We start from the raw sequence: 12870 nt of genomic DNA on the forward strand, positions 1-12870 counted from the left end.
TGTTGTGGACTGTGTCTGCATGCTATAAAAACACCCTGTGGGCCGGGCATGGTGGCTCACACCTGTAATCCCAGCACTTTGGGAGGCCGAGGCGGGTGGATCACGAGGTCAGGAGTTTGAGACCAGCCTGGCCAATGTAGGGAAACCCCGTCTCTACTAAAAAATATATTAAAAAATTAGCCAGGCACAGTGGTGTGTGCCTGTTGTCCCAGTTACCTGGGAGGAGGAGGTTGCAGTGAGCCGAGATTGCACCACTGTACTCCAACCTGGGCAACAGCGTGAGACTCCGTCTCAAAAAATAAAAACACCCTGTTATTCATTTATTGTGTGTAAAGAAATATGTATTGTAAAATTATCTACATTTTGATAATTAGGTTCATTTACCTCTGTTGTACTAAATGTATTATAAGTTGTTAATCCCTCATAACATCTGCAATGAGCATTTTGCAACACAAAGATTCTAATTATTCCTCTAAGGTTTAAACAACCATGTTTAGTAGAAGTTTTACTAAGAAATTGTACATGCTCCTATACAGCATGATGAATACAGTGTCACATTTTCTTGATGACCTCAATCCACTTTACAAGCATGTAGCAAAACAGTTTTCTTTGCTAAGCTATATACATCTGATGACTTCTGTGCTCTTCTAGTATGTTATTTTGCTTTCAGATTTCAGATTTGCAGGAAGCACCCTGACTCCCACTCTTGCATTTATGATTGCTTCTGTACCCTGTTTTCTAGGCACTAATGAAGATTACAAGGGGAAATTTATAACCAACTTATTAAGTTGATAAAAATCATTTTACAGAAGTAGTTGCGTTTGTGTAGACAAACTCATGGGCTGTGTAACCACTACTTACTATCAATGTTCAGAGTCTCTTATTTTTTCTTTTTATTATTTTCTGATTTGATTTAGTTTTCCTAATAAACCTGTATGTTGTCAGTCAGGACCCTGTCTCATTCTTTAGTTAGACTAGAATTCCCATAGGAGAAAAAGAATTCCCAAATTGAAGGAGTAGTAAAATTTCTGGCAGGAAAGGATTAAGGTGGCACCACACTCATGACTGGTTGGGTGCTCTGTGTCCTGTCTCTTATCTGCAGTTTCAAAACCTGAAAAGCTCAGAAAACCAAAGTTTTTTTTTGTTGTTGTTGTTTGTTTTTGAGACGGGGTCTCACTCTCTCACCCAGGCTGGAGTGCAGTGGCGTGATCCTGGCTTACTGCAACTTCCGCCTCCTGGGTTCAAGCGATTCTCCAGCCTCAGCCTCCCGAGTAGCTGGGACTACAGGCACACGCCCCCATGCTTGGCTAGTTTTTGTATCTTTAGTAGAGACAGGGTTTTGCCATATTGGCCAGGCTGGTCTTGAACTCCTGACGCAGGTAATCTGTCTATCTTGGCCTCCCACAGTGTTGGGATTACAGGCATGAGCCACTGTGCTTGGCCCCAAAAGTTTTTTTTTTTTTTTTAATTCAGTGCAAACATAATCTGACCAGATGTTAATAGTCTTTATCCCACTTAATGTTAACACTCTTTATGTTTCACTGCAAAATATTAGTGCATTTGATTTAATACCTCTGCAGGGGGAGTGGGGGTGCTTACTTAATATATACAGTATATGCACTGTATTTAAGTTTGGATTCCAAATTTTATTTTTGAGATGGGATCTTGCTGCTGTGTCACTCAGGCTGGCATGCAGTGGTGCGATCATAGCTCACTAAAGCTAAAACTTTGCAGGCCCAAGCCATCCTCCCACCTCAGCCTCCCGTGTAGCTGGGACCACAGGTGCGTGCCACCACAACCAGCTAATTTTTGTATTTTTTCTGTGAGTTTCACCATGTTTCCCTGGTTGGTCTCGAATTCCTGAGCTCAAGGAATCCACCTGCCGCAGCCTCCCAAAGTGCTGGGATTACAGGCATGAGCCACTGCACCCAGCCAGTTCCAAAGTTTTGAATTTCTTTTCTAAAAATCTTTTCTAGAAGTTTTAAATTCTGAAACATCTGGCTGCCAGGGTTTTAGATAAGAGATTGTGGACCAAAAATCAAGAAGGTGTTTTGAAAAGTGCTTTTCCCTGTCTCTCCTTGTGTACCCCCAGGTCATGTAGGAAAATGGGAAATTATGCTGGACTTAATGCCAAAAAAAGCTAGATTCTTTGCTTCCCCCATTTACTTTGTTGTTACTTGAGACAGGGTCTCACTGGAGTACAGTGGCATGATCTTGGCTTACTGCAGCCTTGACTCCCTGGCTTCGGTAATTCTCCCACTTCAGCCTCCCAAATAGTTGGGACTACAGGCGCCCAGCTAATTTTTGTAGTTTTTGTAGAGACAGAGTTTTGCCATGTTGCCCAGGCTAGTCTCAAACTCCTGGGCTCAAGCGATTCACCCGCCTTGGCCTCCCACATTTGTATTTTTCAAAGTATACTCTTAAGCTTAGATGAATTCAAGTTTTCATAGCCAGAAACTGGTAGAACTGGTGTTTGACATCTTTCATTTTCCAGTGCTTAAACTCTTCATCATTTTAAGATACTTCCTGTGTGGGTCTTTTTTGTGGAAACCACACTTGGAGATTTCTACTCCTTGGAACCCCAAGCCTCTTTATGACATGCATCCAGGACCAGCTCTGCTTTCCTGTTGAATGTCTCACAGACTTGCCTTCCTTCTCTCGGTAGCCGCCAGTACCCTTACCATTTCATGAGTTTTCCCCCAAGCTTGGCAGTGGAATGTGATACCTAGTAGCTTCCCCAGCACCTTTCTCCCAACTTCCTTGCTATACTTGATGACAACTATTCAGGCCTTTTCGATTCCTAGGATCTTGCTATTAATCACTATGGGGATAAGTAAAAGTAATACAAAATAATTGCATAACAGTAATATAGGGCAGTTACATAGAATACTTGCTGTTTAATCCTGGAAAATGTGATCGCCAAGGATTCAAATTTAATTTCTGCTCTTTATTTCTGAGGATGGAGTCACCATTTTCCCCTTTTGGCTACACATTTAGATCCTTTTCAGGTCTCATGGTAGTTGCAATGTAATAAAAGAATAGCAAGGCCTTTGGTTTCTGTAGACAATTTGGATCAGATAACTTCTAGACTGGGTAATATCCGGTTTATTAGTGTTACTGGATGGGAAGTCTTGACTGAATTGTCTGGGTTCTTGGCGTGTTGAAGAATTGAACAAAACGTAGAAAACAAAGCAACAAAAGAAGGAAGCAACGAAAGACAAAGCAACAAAAGAACGGAGTGACAAAAGCACAAAATTTATTGAAGCGAAGGAAGCCCTTCAAGAGTCCCAGCTGCAGTGTTCTTAAGGTTTACTAGGCTAAAAGAATTTGATAGACCCCTAGGCAACTGGTTACACCCTATGAAAGATTGGCCTGCGACCAATCGGAGGCTGAAATGGAGATGGCTGAGAAAATCAGGCTGATGCGGAAACTTGTCTTTTTTGTTTGTTTGTTTTGAGACAGAGTCTCGCTCTGTCGCCCAGGCTGGAGTGCAGTGGCCCGATCTTGGCTCACTGCAAGCTCCGCCTCCCGGGTTCACGCCATTCTCCTGCCTCAGTCTCCAGAGTAGCTGGGACTACAAGCGCCCACCACCACGCCCGGCTAATTTTTTGTATTTTCGGTAGAGACGGGGTTTCACCGTGTTAGCCAGGATGGTCTCGATCTCCTGACCTCGTGATCCGCCCGCCTTGGTCTCCCAAAGTGCTGGATTACAGGCGTGAGCCACCACGCCCGGCAGAAACTTTTGTCTTGTAATCACAGGAGTGAAGGTGTGGCCTGTATGCTGCCTAGTCTTGCCTAGAACTAACTGGCTGCACCTGCTGTTCTTTTGCTTATGCCTTAACCCTTGGTTACCCTAATTCCCTAGTCTCTTGCCTCATTAGGTCTTTACCCTTACTAAAAATGCACTCATCTAGCTGGGACAAATCCTACACTGCGTTTGTCCCAGCAGAGTACATGGCACATAAGTAGGCATTCAAAAATTCAACATACAGTACATTTTGTTACCTATGTGCCAGGTGTTAGGCAGGCTAACAGCGGAACAGAAACCTACCTACCCAACCTGCTAACTTCTATACAGCATGGTCGTGCATCCAAATCAAATGGAAAGCGGTATGGGAGATCTGGAAAGGCTTCCTGTGGGTGGCATCTGACTACCTAAATTCCCATCCCAGTTTCACTTATTGACTTTGACACTTGGAACAAGCAGCCTCCCAGTGCCTGTTTTCCCACTAGTAGGTAAATGGGCTAATGACAGTATCTCCGCCACTAGACTTAATTAATGAAAAGCACATAGAGGAAGACAGCCTGGCTCTCTAAGTGGGCAGTGCGATTCCCGAGGGCGGCACTTCGCTTCATGGTCTTCCTCTAGGCTGAGAAGCCAGGGTAAATCCATTTGATTTTCCTACCACACAGTGCCTTCTCCCCTGATGAGTTCAAAACTTTAAGTCTATCCAGTTCTGTCCAGACGCGTCTGTTCATCTCCAGCAGGCCCACTGGAGAGGCGGGTTTTCCAAAGCCTGGCACGGCCCACTGCAGATGACGCCCTCTGTCCTCCAATGCCCTCAGGCCTCTGGCGTCCACCCTTCCTCCCCACCCGACTCCGGAACCTCTTCCAGCGCCCCGCCCGGGCGCCTTGCTGCGAGGGTAAAGGCCTTCCGCCACACGCGCGGCCCCGCCCCGGTCTCCACGTGACGTGGCGTGCGAAGCGCGCACGCGGGGACTCGCGCTGGAGGCGGGCTAGGGCTGAGGGGCAACTCGGCCCTGGCCGATCGGTGGGTTGAGGAGGGCGGGGCCACGCCACAGGCCCGCCCCTGTCCTCAGCTACCTCCGCGCGCCAAAGTCAAACCCCGACACCCGCCGGCGGGCCAGTGAGCTCACTAGCGGACGGGGCAGGTCGGGATCTGCATCGGCTGCGCCGCGAGCTCCAGTGCGCGCACCTGTGGCCGCCTCCCAGCCCTCTCTGCTGGACGCGCTGTGGGCCGCCACAAGACTAAGGAATGGCCACCCCGCCCAAGAGAAGCTGCCCGTCTCTCTCAGCCAGCTCTGAGGGGACCCGCATCAAGAAAATCTCCATCGAAGGGAACATCGGTAAGGAGCCTCCAGAAATGTGGGACGCAAGGCTGGGGTGTCGCGGCAGTGGCTGAAGCTTCCCTTCGCCGCATCTCTGTGCAGCTCCTCGGTGAGGGCTTTCCCTCCAGCCTGGCCGTGTGGACGCGCCCTCGGCTTCCTTTCCCACCCAGAGCTTCCTTCCCTTCCCTCCCGCGCCACGGGGTGACTGCGGTCCCCGGAGTCAGACTGGGCGCCAGGCCTGCGGTCTGTGTGAGGCGCGCTTTGAGCCTCTGCGCCCTCTTTGTTGGGAACTCGCAAAGGGAAGCGGGGGAAGGGTATCAGATTTCTTGAGGTGTAACTTACATTAAATTCACCCTTTTTAGGTGTACTCTTCTATGAGGTTTGACAAACATTATGCGTTTTACTATCACCACGATCGAAATACAGAACATTTTCATCACCTCAGAAAGTTCCTACCTGCTCCTTTGTAGTCAGCCCCCTCTGCCCTTCGTATTCCCCGGCACCCACTGATTTGATTTCTATCCCTGCAAGTGTTGCCTTTTCCAGAATGCCATATAAATGGAATCATAGGCTATACCGCCTTTTGTGTCTGGCGTCTTTCATTTAGCATAATGCTTTTGAAATTCATTCATGTTACTTGTGTCTGTAGTTTTTTTTTTTTTTTTTTTTTTTTAATTGCTGAGTAGTATTCCATTGCATGTTGCATGGATGTACCATTGTTTATCGATTTTCTAGTTGTGGACCTCTGGGTTGTTTACAGTTTTTTAGCTATGTTATTACCGAAACATTATTTTAGCTATATTATTAACGAAACTCGAAACATTCGAGTACAAGGAAAGAGGTCTTTAATGATCTTAATAGCATGCAGTTCCTCACCCCTTACTCCACATCTAAGTAAACATTGGATTATGATTCGAAGACCACTAACGTTTCTGTTAACTCAGATGGGGTGCAGACTAGGCCATGCCTGTCATTTTGCGAGATACACGCCAACGTCCAATTCTTCTGTATTTCCAACCTCAGGAAACCTACCCCTGAAACTTCCTGTTTTGATAGATTTTTTTTTTTTTTTAAATTTTTTTAGCTCCAGGTTGGGTGCTGGTCATTCATGCATACAGCAAATTTTTAAAAATTCTTACCACATTCAAAGCACTGTACCTTCTTGAAAAAGACAAGGCAAGCAGATGCTTAGCATTCAAATCAATAGAAAAAAATACATTTTCAAAGAGGAGTTCTCATTTCATTGCTCCATAATTAAGGCACCAGTAGAAAGACCATATAATATATTTAGCAATGTAAGTTATTTGACGGTGCATGTTTACTAGTATGGAACCCCTGACAGTTGCTTACTGAATAAAGAATACCATATATAAAGACAGGAGAAAGTGGCTGAACAAAGCCATCTGAAAAGTAAATTTGAGGCAGGGCATGGTGGCTTATACTTGTAATCCCAGGATTTTGGGAGGCTTAGGCAAGAGGATCACTTGAATCCAGGAGTTTGAGACCAGCCTGGGCAACATAGTGAGAACTCATCTCCAAAAAAAAATTAAAAAATTAGCTGCATGTGGTGGTGTGCCTGTGGTCCCAGCTACTCAGGAGGCTAAGGCAGGAGGATTGCTTGAGCCCAAAGGTCAAGGCCACAGTGAGCCATGCTCACACTACTGCACTCCAGCCTGGGTGACAGAGCAAGACTCTGTTAAAAACACAAAAACAAAACAAAAAAGTAAAGTTGAATGAATACCCCCTCGGATCAATACCACAATACATTCATCCACTTTCCCTCTCTCTAATCCAGTTAGGTAGCATCATATTTAGAAATCTTTCCTCAAAGCATCTTTAATCTTCTCAGCAGCTGAAATAATTTCCTAATATATCATCCCATCTCCAGTTTCTCTTAACTACTTCTGTAGCGGTCTTTTTGTATGCAAATGTCATGTGTTATCCCCTGCTTAAAATTCTTCATTGATTTCGCCTTTACCTACGCTGAAAGGAGTTGCAAACGGATAGCTGCAATTGCACAATATTGGCCTGCACAGGTTGAAAAAGAATTTTAATGCCCAGTGGCTCAGGCTTGTAATCCCTGTGCTTTGGGAGGCTGAGGCAGGAGGATTGCTTGAGTCCAGGAGTCTGAGACCAGCATGGCAACATAGAGAGAACTAGTCTCTAAGAAAAAAAAAAAAAATTAGGCCAGGCTCAATGAATCACACCTATAGCTCCAGCTACTCAGGAGGCTGATGCTGATGTGGGAGGATCGCTTGAGTCTGGGAGGCAGAAGTTGCAGTGAACTGAGATGGCACCACTGCGCTCCAGCCTAGGTGACAGAGTGAGACTCTGTCTCAAAAAAAAAAAAAAAAAAAAAAAAAATAAGACCAGTTGTGGTAGCATGCACCTTTAGTCCTAGCTACTCAGGAGGCTGAGTTGGAGGATCTCTTGAGACCTATAGTTTGAGGCTGCCATGAGCTGTGGTTGTGCCACTGCCCTACAGCCTGGGCTACAGAGTGAGACCCTGTGTCTAAAGAAAAATAAATTAAATTTGTTGCTAACTTGAAAACATTTTGAGATTTTCCATAAACAATTAAATTATTGGCTTCTTTTGAAAAATCTGAAGATATGTTAACACCAGGCCTGCATTTCTGTATGACAGCAATTGGTGTTTAGATGGAGCATGTTCCTTGCCATTTTTCGTCGCCCTAACACTGAGACTTTGTTAGTTGCTGTTTATTATTGGTCTTGCACTTCTGTTCATGTCCTCTTCACCTTATTTGTCAGATCCAAATAAGCAATAAATGCACAAATTGTTAAGCTGTGCGTAAACTATTTTGCAATTCCTCTATTCTTCCTAGAATTTGAACTTGGTCGTTTTAGTTTTATATTTATATAACCCATCTTCTTATGTTCTGTGTTATTCAAATGTTCCCTTATGTTAGATGGATGGAGGACTTACGTGCTTCTCATTTTAGTAGTGACTTTCAGCATTATAACGCCTGCTTGGCATTAGGAATTCTGTTAGTTTCCATGACTTTTTAACATCAGTGTCTTTGGTTCTTTTTCTCCTTTGCCTTCATAGAAAATTAATTTAATAATTAGCTTATTTTCTAGCTCCCACTTCTCCCCAAAAAGTTAAGGAACTAGATGTGTTAGTCTGATTGGCAGCTCTAGCTAACTGTTATTACTCTGCTTGAACTAAATGTAACCGTTTTTACTCTTAGACTTTTTAAGTATGACCACATGAATTTTTCTGCTTGTAAGCAGTGTCAGAAGAAAGTTGAATGCTCTAGCCTTAAGTACTTTCAGACTCTGGTGGATGCCTAATTTTTTGATTTGTTCCTTGAGTGCTCTTTCTGAATATCATGTTCTCCTTTCCCTCTTCCATCTAGCTTAGTGAATGTGAGGTGTTCTTTCTATATGCTTCCACTTCCACTTAACATTCTTCTAAATGCCATACAGTCCCTAAGCTTACGCTCTCCATACTAAATTTTGGTGGCCAGCGGTTTTCCCGTGATTAAATCTAATTGTCATCCAGTTTATCCTTAAACGTTTTTCTCCTCTCTTCTGGATCCAATTTACTTTGTGTTTTTCTTCTGAACTGTGTCTCTGTGTCACCTTCTTATTTACTGCCTCACTCCTTTTTTTTTCTCTTTGTATGATTCTTTAAAGTTCTTACAGGTTTTTCTTCCTTTCTATTGCCCTGTCTAATGTCCTAGATTTAAATACAGTTCTGCAAGCCAAAGGTAAGTTCTTTCTACTCTCTATGGATCTAATTTATAAAGAAGAGGAAGCTTTGCTTGTAAGTATATGAAGTTATTTGTATGTTCATCTGTGTGTGTGTGTGTGCACGCACACAGGGAAAGAGAGAGAACATTATGCTAACCAGAGATGTCTGATACAACCACATTTGGTGACTTCAGATAAAAGGGTGTGGTGGCCATTAGGAGTATTACTTCTAGGTTAAGACTGTCCCTACTACTAAATATAATGTATTGTTAAACTAAACATAATAAAAAACAAATGTGCTTAATGAAATTGGGCAGGGGGGCCTTTTAATTTTCTTTTAAAGAAATACAAAGTTGAGAAAATTTAATGTTTTGGGTTTTTTGTGTTGCTTGCTATTGTAAATCTTGCAAAAGCTAATGACTATTTAACATCTTTTTTTCCTGACAACTTTTCTTCCTCAATTTTATCTTTCCTCACAACAGCTGCAGGGAAGTCAACATTTGTGAATATCCTTAAACAAGTATGTGAAGATTGGGAAGTGGTTCCTGAACCTGTTGCCAGATGGTGCAATGTTCAAAGTACTCAAGATGAATGTGAGGTATGAAAATAAAATTTAAGTAGATAAAAGCCTTTTGGTTTAGAGGAGCAGTAGTACTTAATCTCTTGGCTTTTTTCTTTTTCAATAAAACTTTTCAAATCTCACTTTAGGTCTGTATCTTCATCTAGGTGGTAGTTAACATGGATATATATACAGTTGGCTCTCCATATCAGTGGGTTTTGGATCTGGGGATTCAACCAGTCATGAATAGAAAATATTCAGAAAAAAATAAACAATACAAAAATAAAAAATAATGCAAATAATACAGGATTACTGTTCATATAGCATTTACATTGTATTAAGTATTATAAGTAATCTAGAGATGATTTATACTATTTGGGAGGATGTGCATAGGGTATATGCAGATATTACACTATTTTACATAAAGGACTTGAACATCTATGGATGTTGGTATCTGTGTGGAACCTGGAATCAATTCTTGAGGATACTGAGGGGTGACTGTATGTATAAACATTCATTGAGGCCGGGGTTGGTGGCTCACACTTGTAATCCCAGCACTTTGGGAGGTTGAGGCGGGCGGATCACTTTAGGTGAGGAGTTCAAGACTAGCCTGGTTAACATGGTGAAATGCCATCTCTACTAAAAATACAAAACTTAGCCAAACGTGGTGGTGGATACCTGAATCCCACCTACTCGTAAAGCCGAGGTAGGAGAATTTCTTGAACCCAGGTGTCAGAGGTTGCAGTGAGCTCAGATGGCACCACTGTGCTCCAGCCTGGGTGACAGAATGACACACTGTCTCAAAAAAAAAAAAAAGGAAAGTAAAATTTATCAAGCTATGCATTCAAGATTTATGCACAAGTAAAGTTTAAAGTTTTCTTTTTCATAAAAATTTCTTTTTTTTTTTTTGTTATACTTTAAGTTCTGGGATACATGTGCAGAATGTGCAGGTTTGTTACATAGGTATACATGTGCCATGGTGGTTTGCTGCACCCATCAGCCCGTCATCTACATTAGATATTTCTCCTAGTGCTATCCCTCCCCTTGCCTCCCACCCCACCAACCCCTGGTGTGTGATGTTCCCCTCCCTGTGCCCATGTGTTCTCATTGTTCAACTCCCACTTACAAGTTAGAACATGCGGTGTTTGGTTTCCTGTTCATGTGTTAGCTTGCTAAGAATGATGGTTTCCAGCTTCATCCATGTCCCTGCAAAGGACATGAACTCATTCTTTTTTTAGGGCTGCATAGTATCCCTTAGTGTATATGTGCCACATTTTCTTTATCCAGTCAATCATTGATGGGCATTTCAGTTGGTTCCCAGTCTTTGCTATTGTGAATAGTGCTGCAATAAACATACGTCTGCATGTGTCTTTATGGCAGAATGATTTATAATCCTTTGGGTATATACCCAGTAATGGGATTGCTGGGTCAAATGGTATTTCTGGTTCTAGATCCTTGAGGAATCGCCACACTGTCTTCCACAGTGGTTGGACTAATTTACACTCCCACTAACGGTGTAAAAGCATTCCTATTTCTCCATATCCTCTCCAACATCTCTTGTTTCCTGACTTTTTAATGATCACTATTCTAACTGGTGTGAGATGGTATCTCATTGTGGTCTTGATTTACATTTCTCTAATGACCAGTGATGATGAGCTTTTTTTCATATGTTTATTGGCTGCATAAATATCTTCTTTTGAAAAGTGTCTGTTCATATCCTTCACCCACTTTTTGATGGTTTTTCTTGTTTTTTTTTTCTGTAAATTTGTTTGAGTTCTTTGTAGATTCTGGATATTAGCCCTTTGTCCGATGGGTAGATTGCAAAAATTTTCTCCCATTTTGTAGGTTGCCTGTTTACTTGGATGATAGTTTCTTTTGCTGTGCAGAAGCTCTTTAGTTTAATTAGATCTCATTTGTCAATTTTGACTTCTGTTACCACTGCTTTTGGTATTTTAGTCATGAAGTCTTTGCCCATGCCTCTGTCCTGAATGGTATTGCGTATGTTTTCTTCTAGCGTTTTTATGATTTTAGGTCTTATGATTAAATCTTTAATCCATCTTGAGTTAATTTTTGTATAAGGTGTAAGGAAGGGGTCCAGTTTCAGTTTTCTGCATATGGCTAGCCAGTTTTCCCAACACCATTTATTAAATAGGGAATCCTTTTCCCATTGCTTGTTTTTGTCAGATTTGTCAAAGATCAGATGGCTGTAGATGTGTGGTGGTATTTCTGAGGGCTGTGTTCTATATTTTGGTCTATATATCTGTTTTGGTACCAGTACCATGCCATTTTGGTTACTGTAGCCTTGTAGTATAGTTTGAAGTCAGGTAGTGTGATGCCTCAAGCTTTGTTCTATTTGCTTAGGATTGTCTTGGCTATATGGGCTCTTTTTTGGTTCCATATTAAATTTAAGGTAGTTTTTTCTAATTCTGTGAAGAAAGTCAATGGTAGCTTGATGGGAATAACATTGAATCTATAAATTACTTTGGGCAGTATGGCCATTTTCATGATATTGATTTTTCCTATCTATGAGCGTGGAATGTTTTTCCATTTGTTTGTGTCCTCTCTTATTTCCTTGAGCAGTGGTTTGTAGTTCTCCTTGAAGAGGTCCTTCACATCCATTGTAAGTTGTATTCCTAGGTATTTTATTCTCGTTGTAAAACAATTGTGAATGGGAATTCACTCATGATTTGGCTCTCTGTCTATTATTGGTGTATGGGAATGCTTGTGATTTTTGTCCATTGATTTTGTATCCTGAGACTTTACTGAAGTTGCTTATCACCATAAGGGGTTTTTGGGCTGAGACGATGGGGTTTTCTAAATATACAATCATGTCATCTGCAAACAGAGATAATTTGACTTCCCCTCTTCCTATTTGAATACATTTATTTCTTTCTCTTGCCTGATTGCCCCTGGCCAGACCATCCAATACTATGTTGAATAGGAGTGGTGAGAGACGGCATCCTTGTCTTGTGCCGGTTTTCAAAGGGAATGGTATTGGTTGTGGGTTTGTCATAAATAGCTCTTATTATTTTGAGATATGTTTCATCAATACCTAGTTTATTGAGAGTTTTTAGCATGAAGGGATGTTGAATTTTGTCGAAGGCCTTTTCTGCATCTATTTAGATAATCATGCGGTTTTTGTCACTGGTTCTGTTTATGTGATGGATTATGTTTATGGATTTGCATATGTTGAACCAGCCCTGCATCCCAGGGATGAAGCTGACTTAATCGTGATGGATAAGCTTTTTAATGTGCTGCTAGATTCGGTTTGCCAGTATTTTATTGAGGATTTTCGCATCATTGTTTATCAGGGATATTGGCCTGAAATTTTCTTTTTTTGTTGTGTCTCTGCCAGGTTTTTGTGTTAGGATGATGCTGGCCTCAAAAAACGAGTTAGGGAGGAGTCCCTCTTTTTCTGTTGTTTGGAATAGTTTCAGAAGGAATGGTACCACCTCCTCTTTGTACCTCTGGTAGAATTCAGCTGTGAATCTCTCTGGTCCTGGGCTTTTTTTTGGTTGGTAGGATAT

General features: G+C 42.1%; 1 protein-coding gene across 1 annotated transcript in view; it reads left to right on the top strand.

Annotated features, from left to right (window-relative positions):
• Positions 1 to 4657: 4657 nt before the first annotated feature.
• Positions 4658 to 12870, top strand: part of DCK (deoxycytidine kinase) — a 32046-nt gene continuing 23833 nt past the window's right edge. The window contains exons 1-2 of the mRNA XM_007998832.3: positions 4658 to 5088; positions 9267 to 9382. Coding sequence (XP_007997023.3) covers positions 4998 to 5088; positions 9267 to 9382 — 207 coding nt within the window. The 5' untranslated portion in view covers positions 4658 to 4997. The remainder of the gene's footprint in view (positions 5089 to 9266; positions 9383 to 12870) is intronic.

This window comes from Chlorocebus sabaeus, chromosome 7 (genome assembly GCF_047675955.1).
Source record: "Chlorocebus sabaeus isolate Y175 chromosome 7, mChlSab1.0.hap1, whole genome shotgun sequence".
Lineage (NCBI taxonomy): Eukaryota > Metazoa > Chordata > Mammalia > Primates > Cercopithecidae > Chlorocebus > Chlorocebus sabaeus.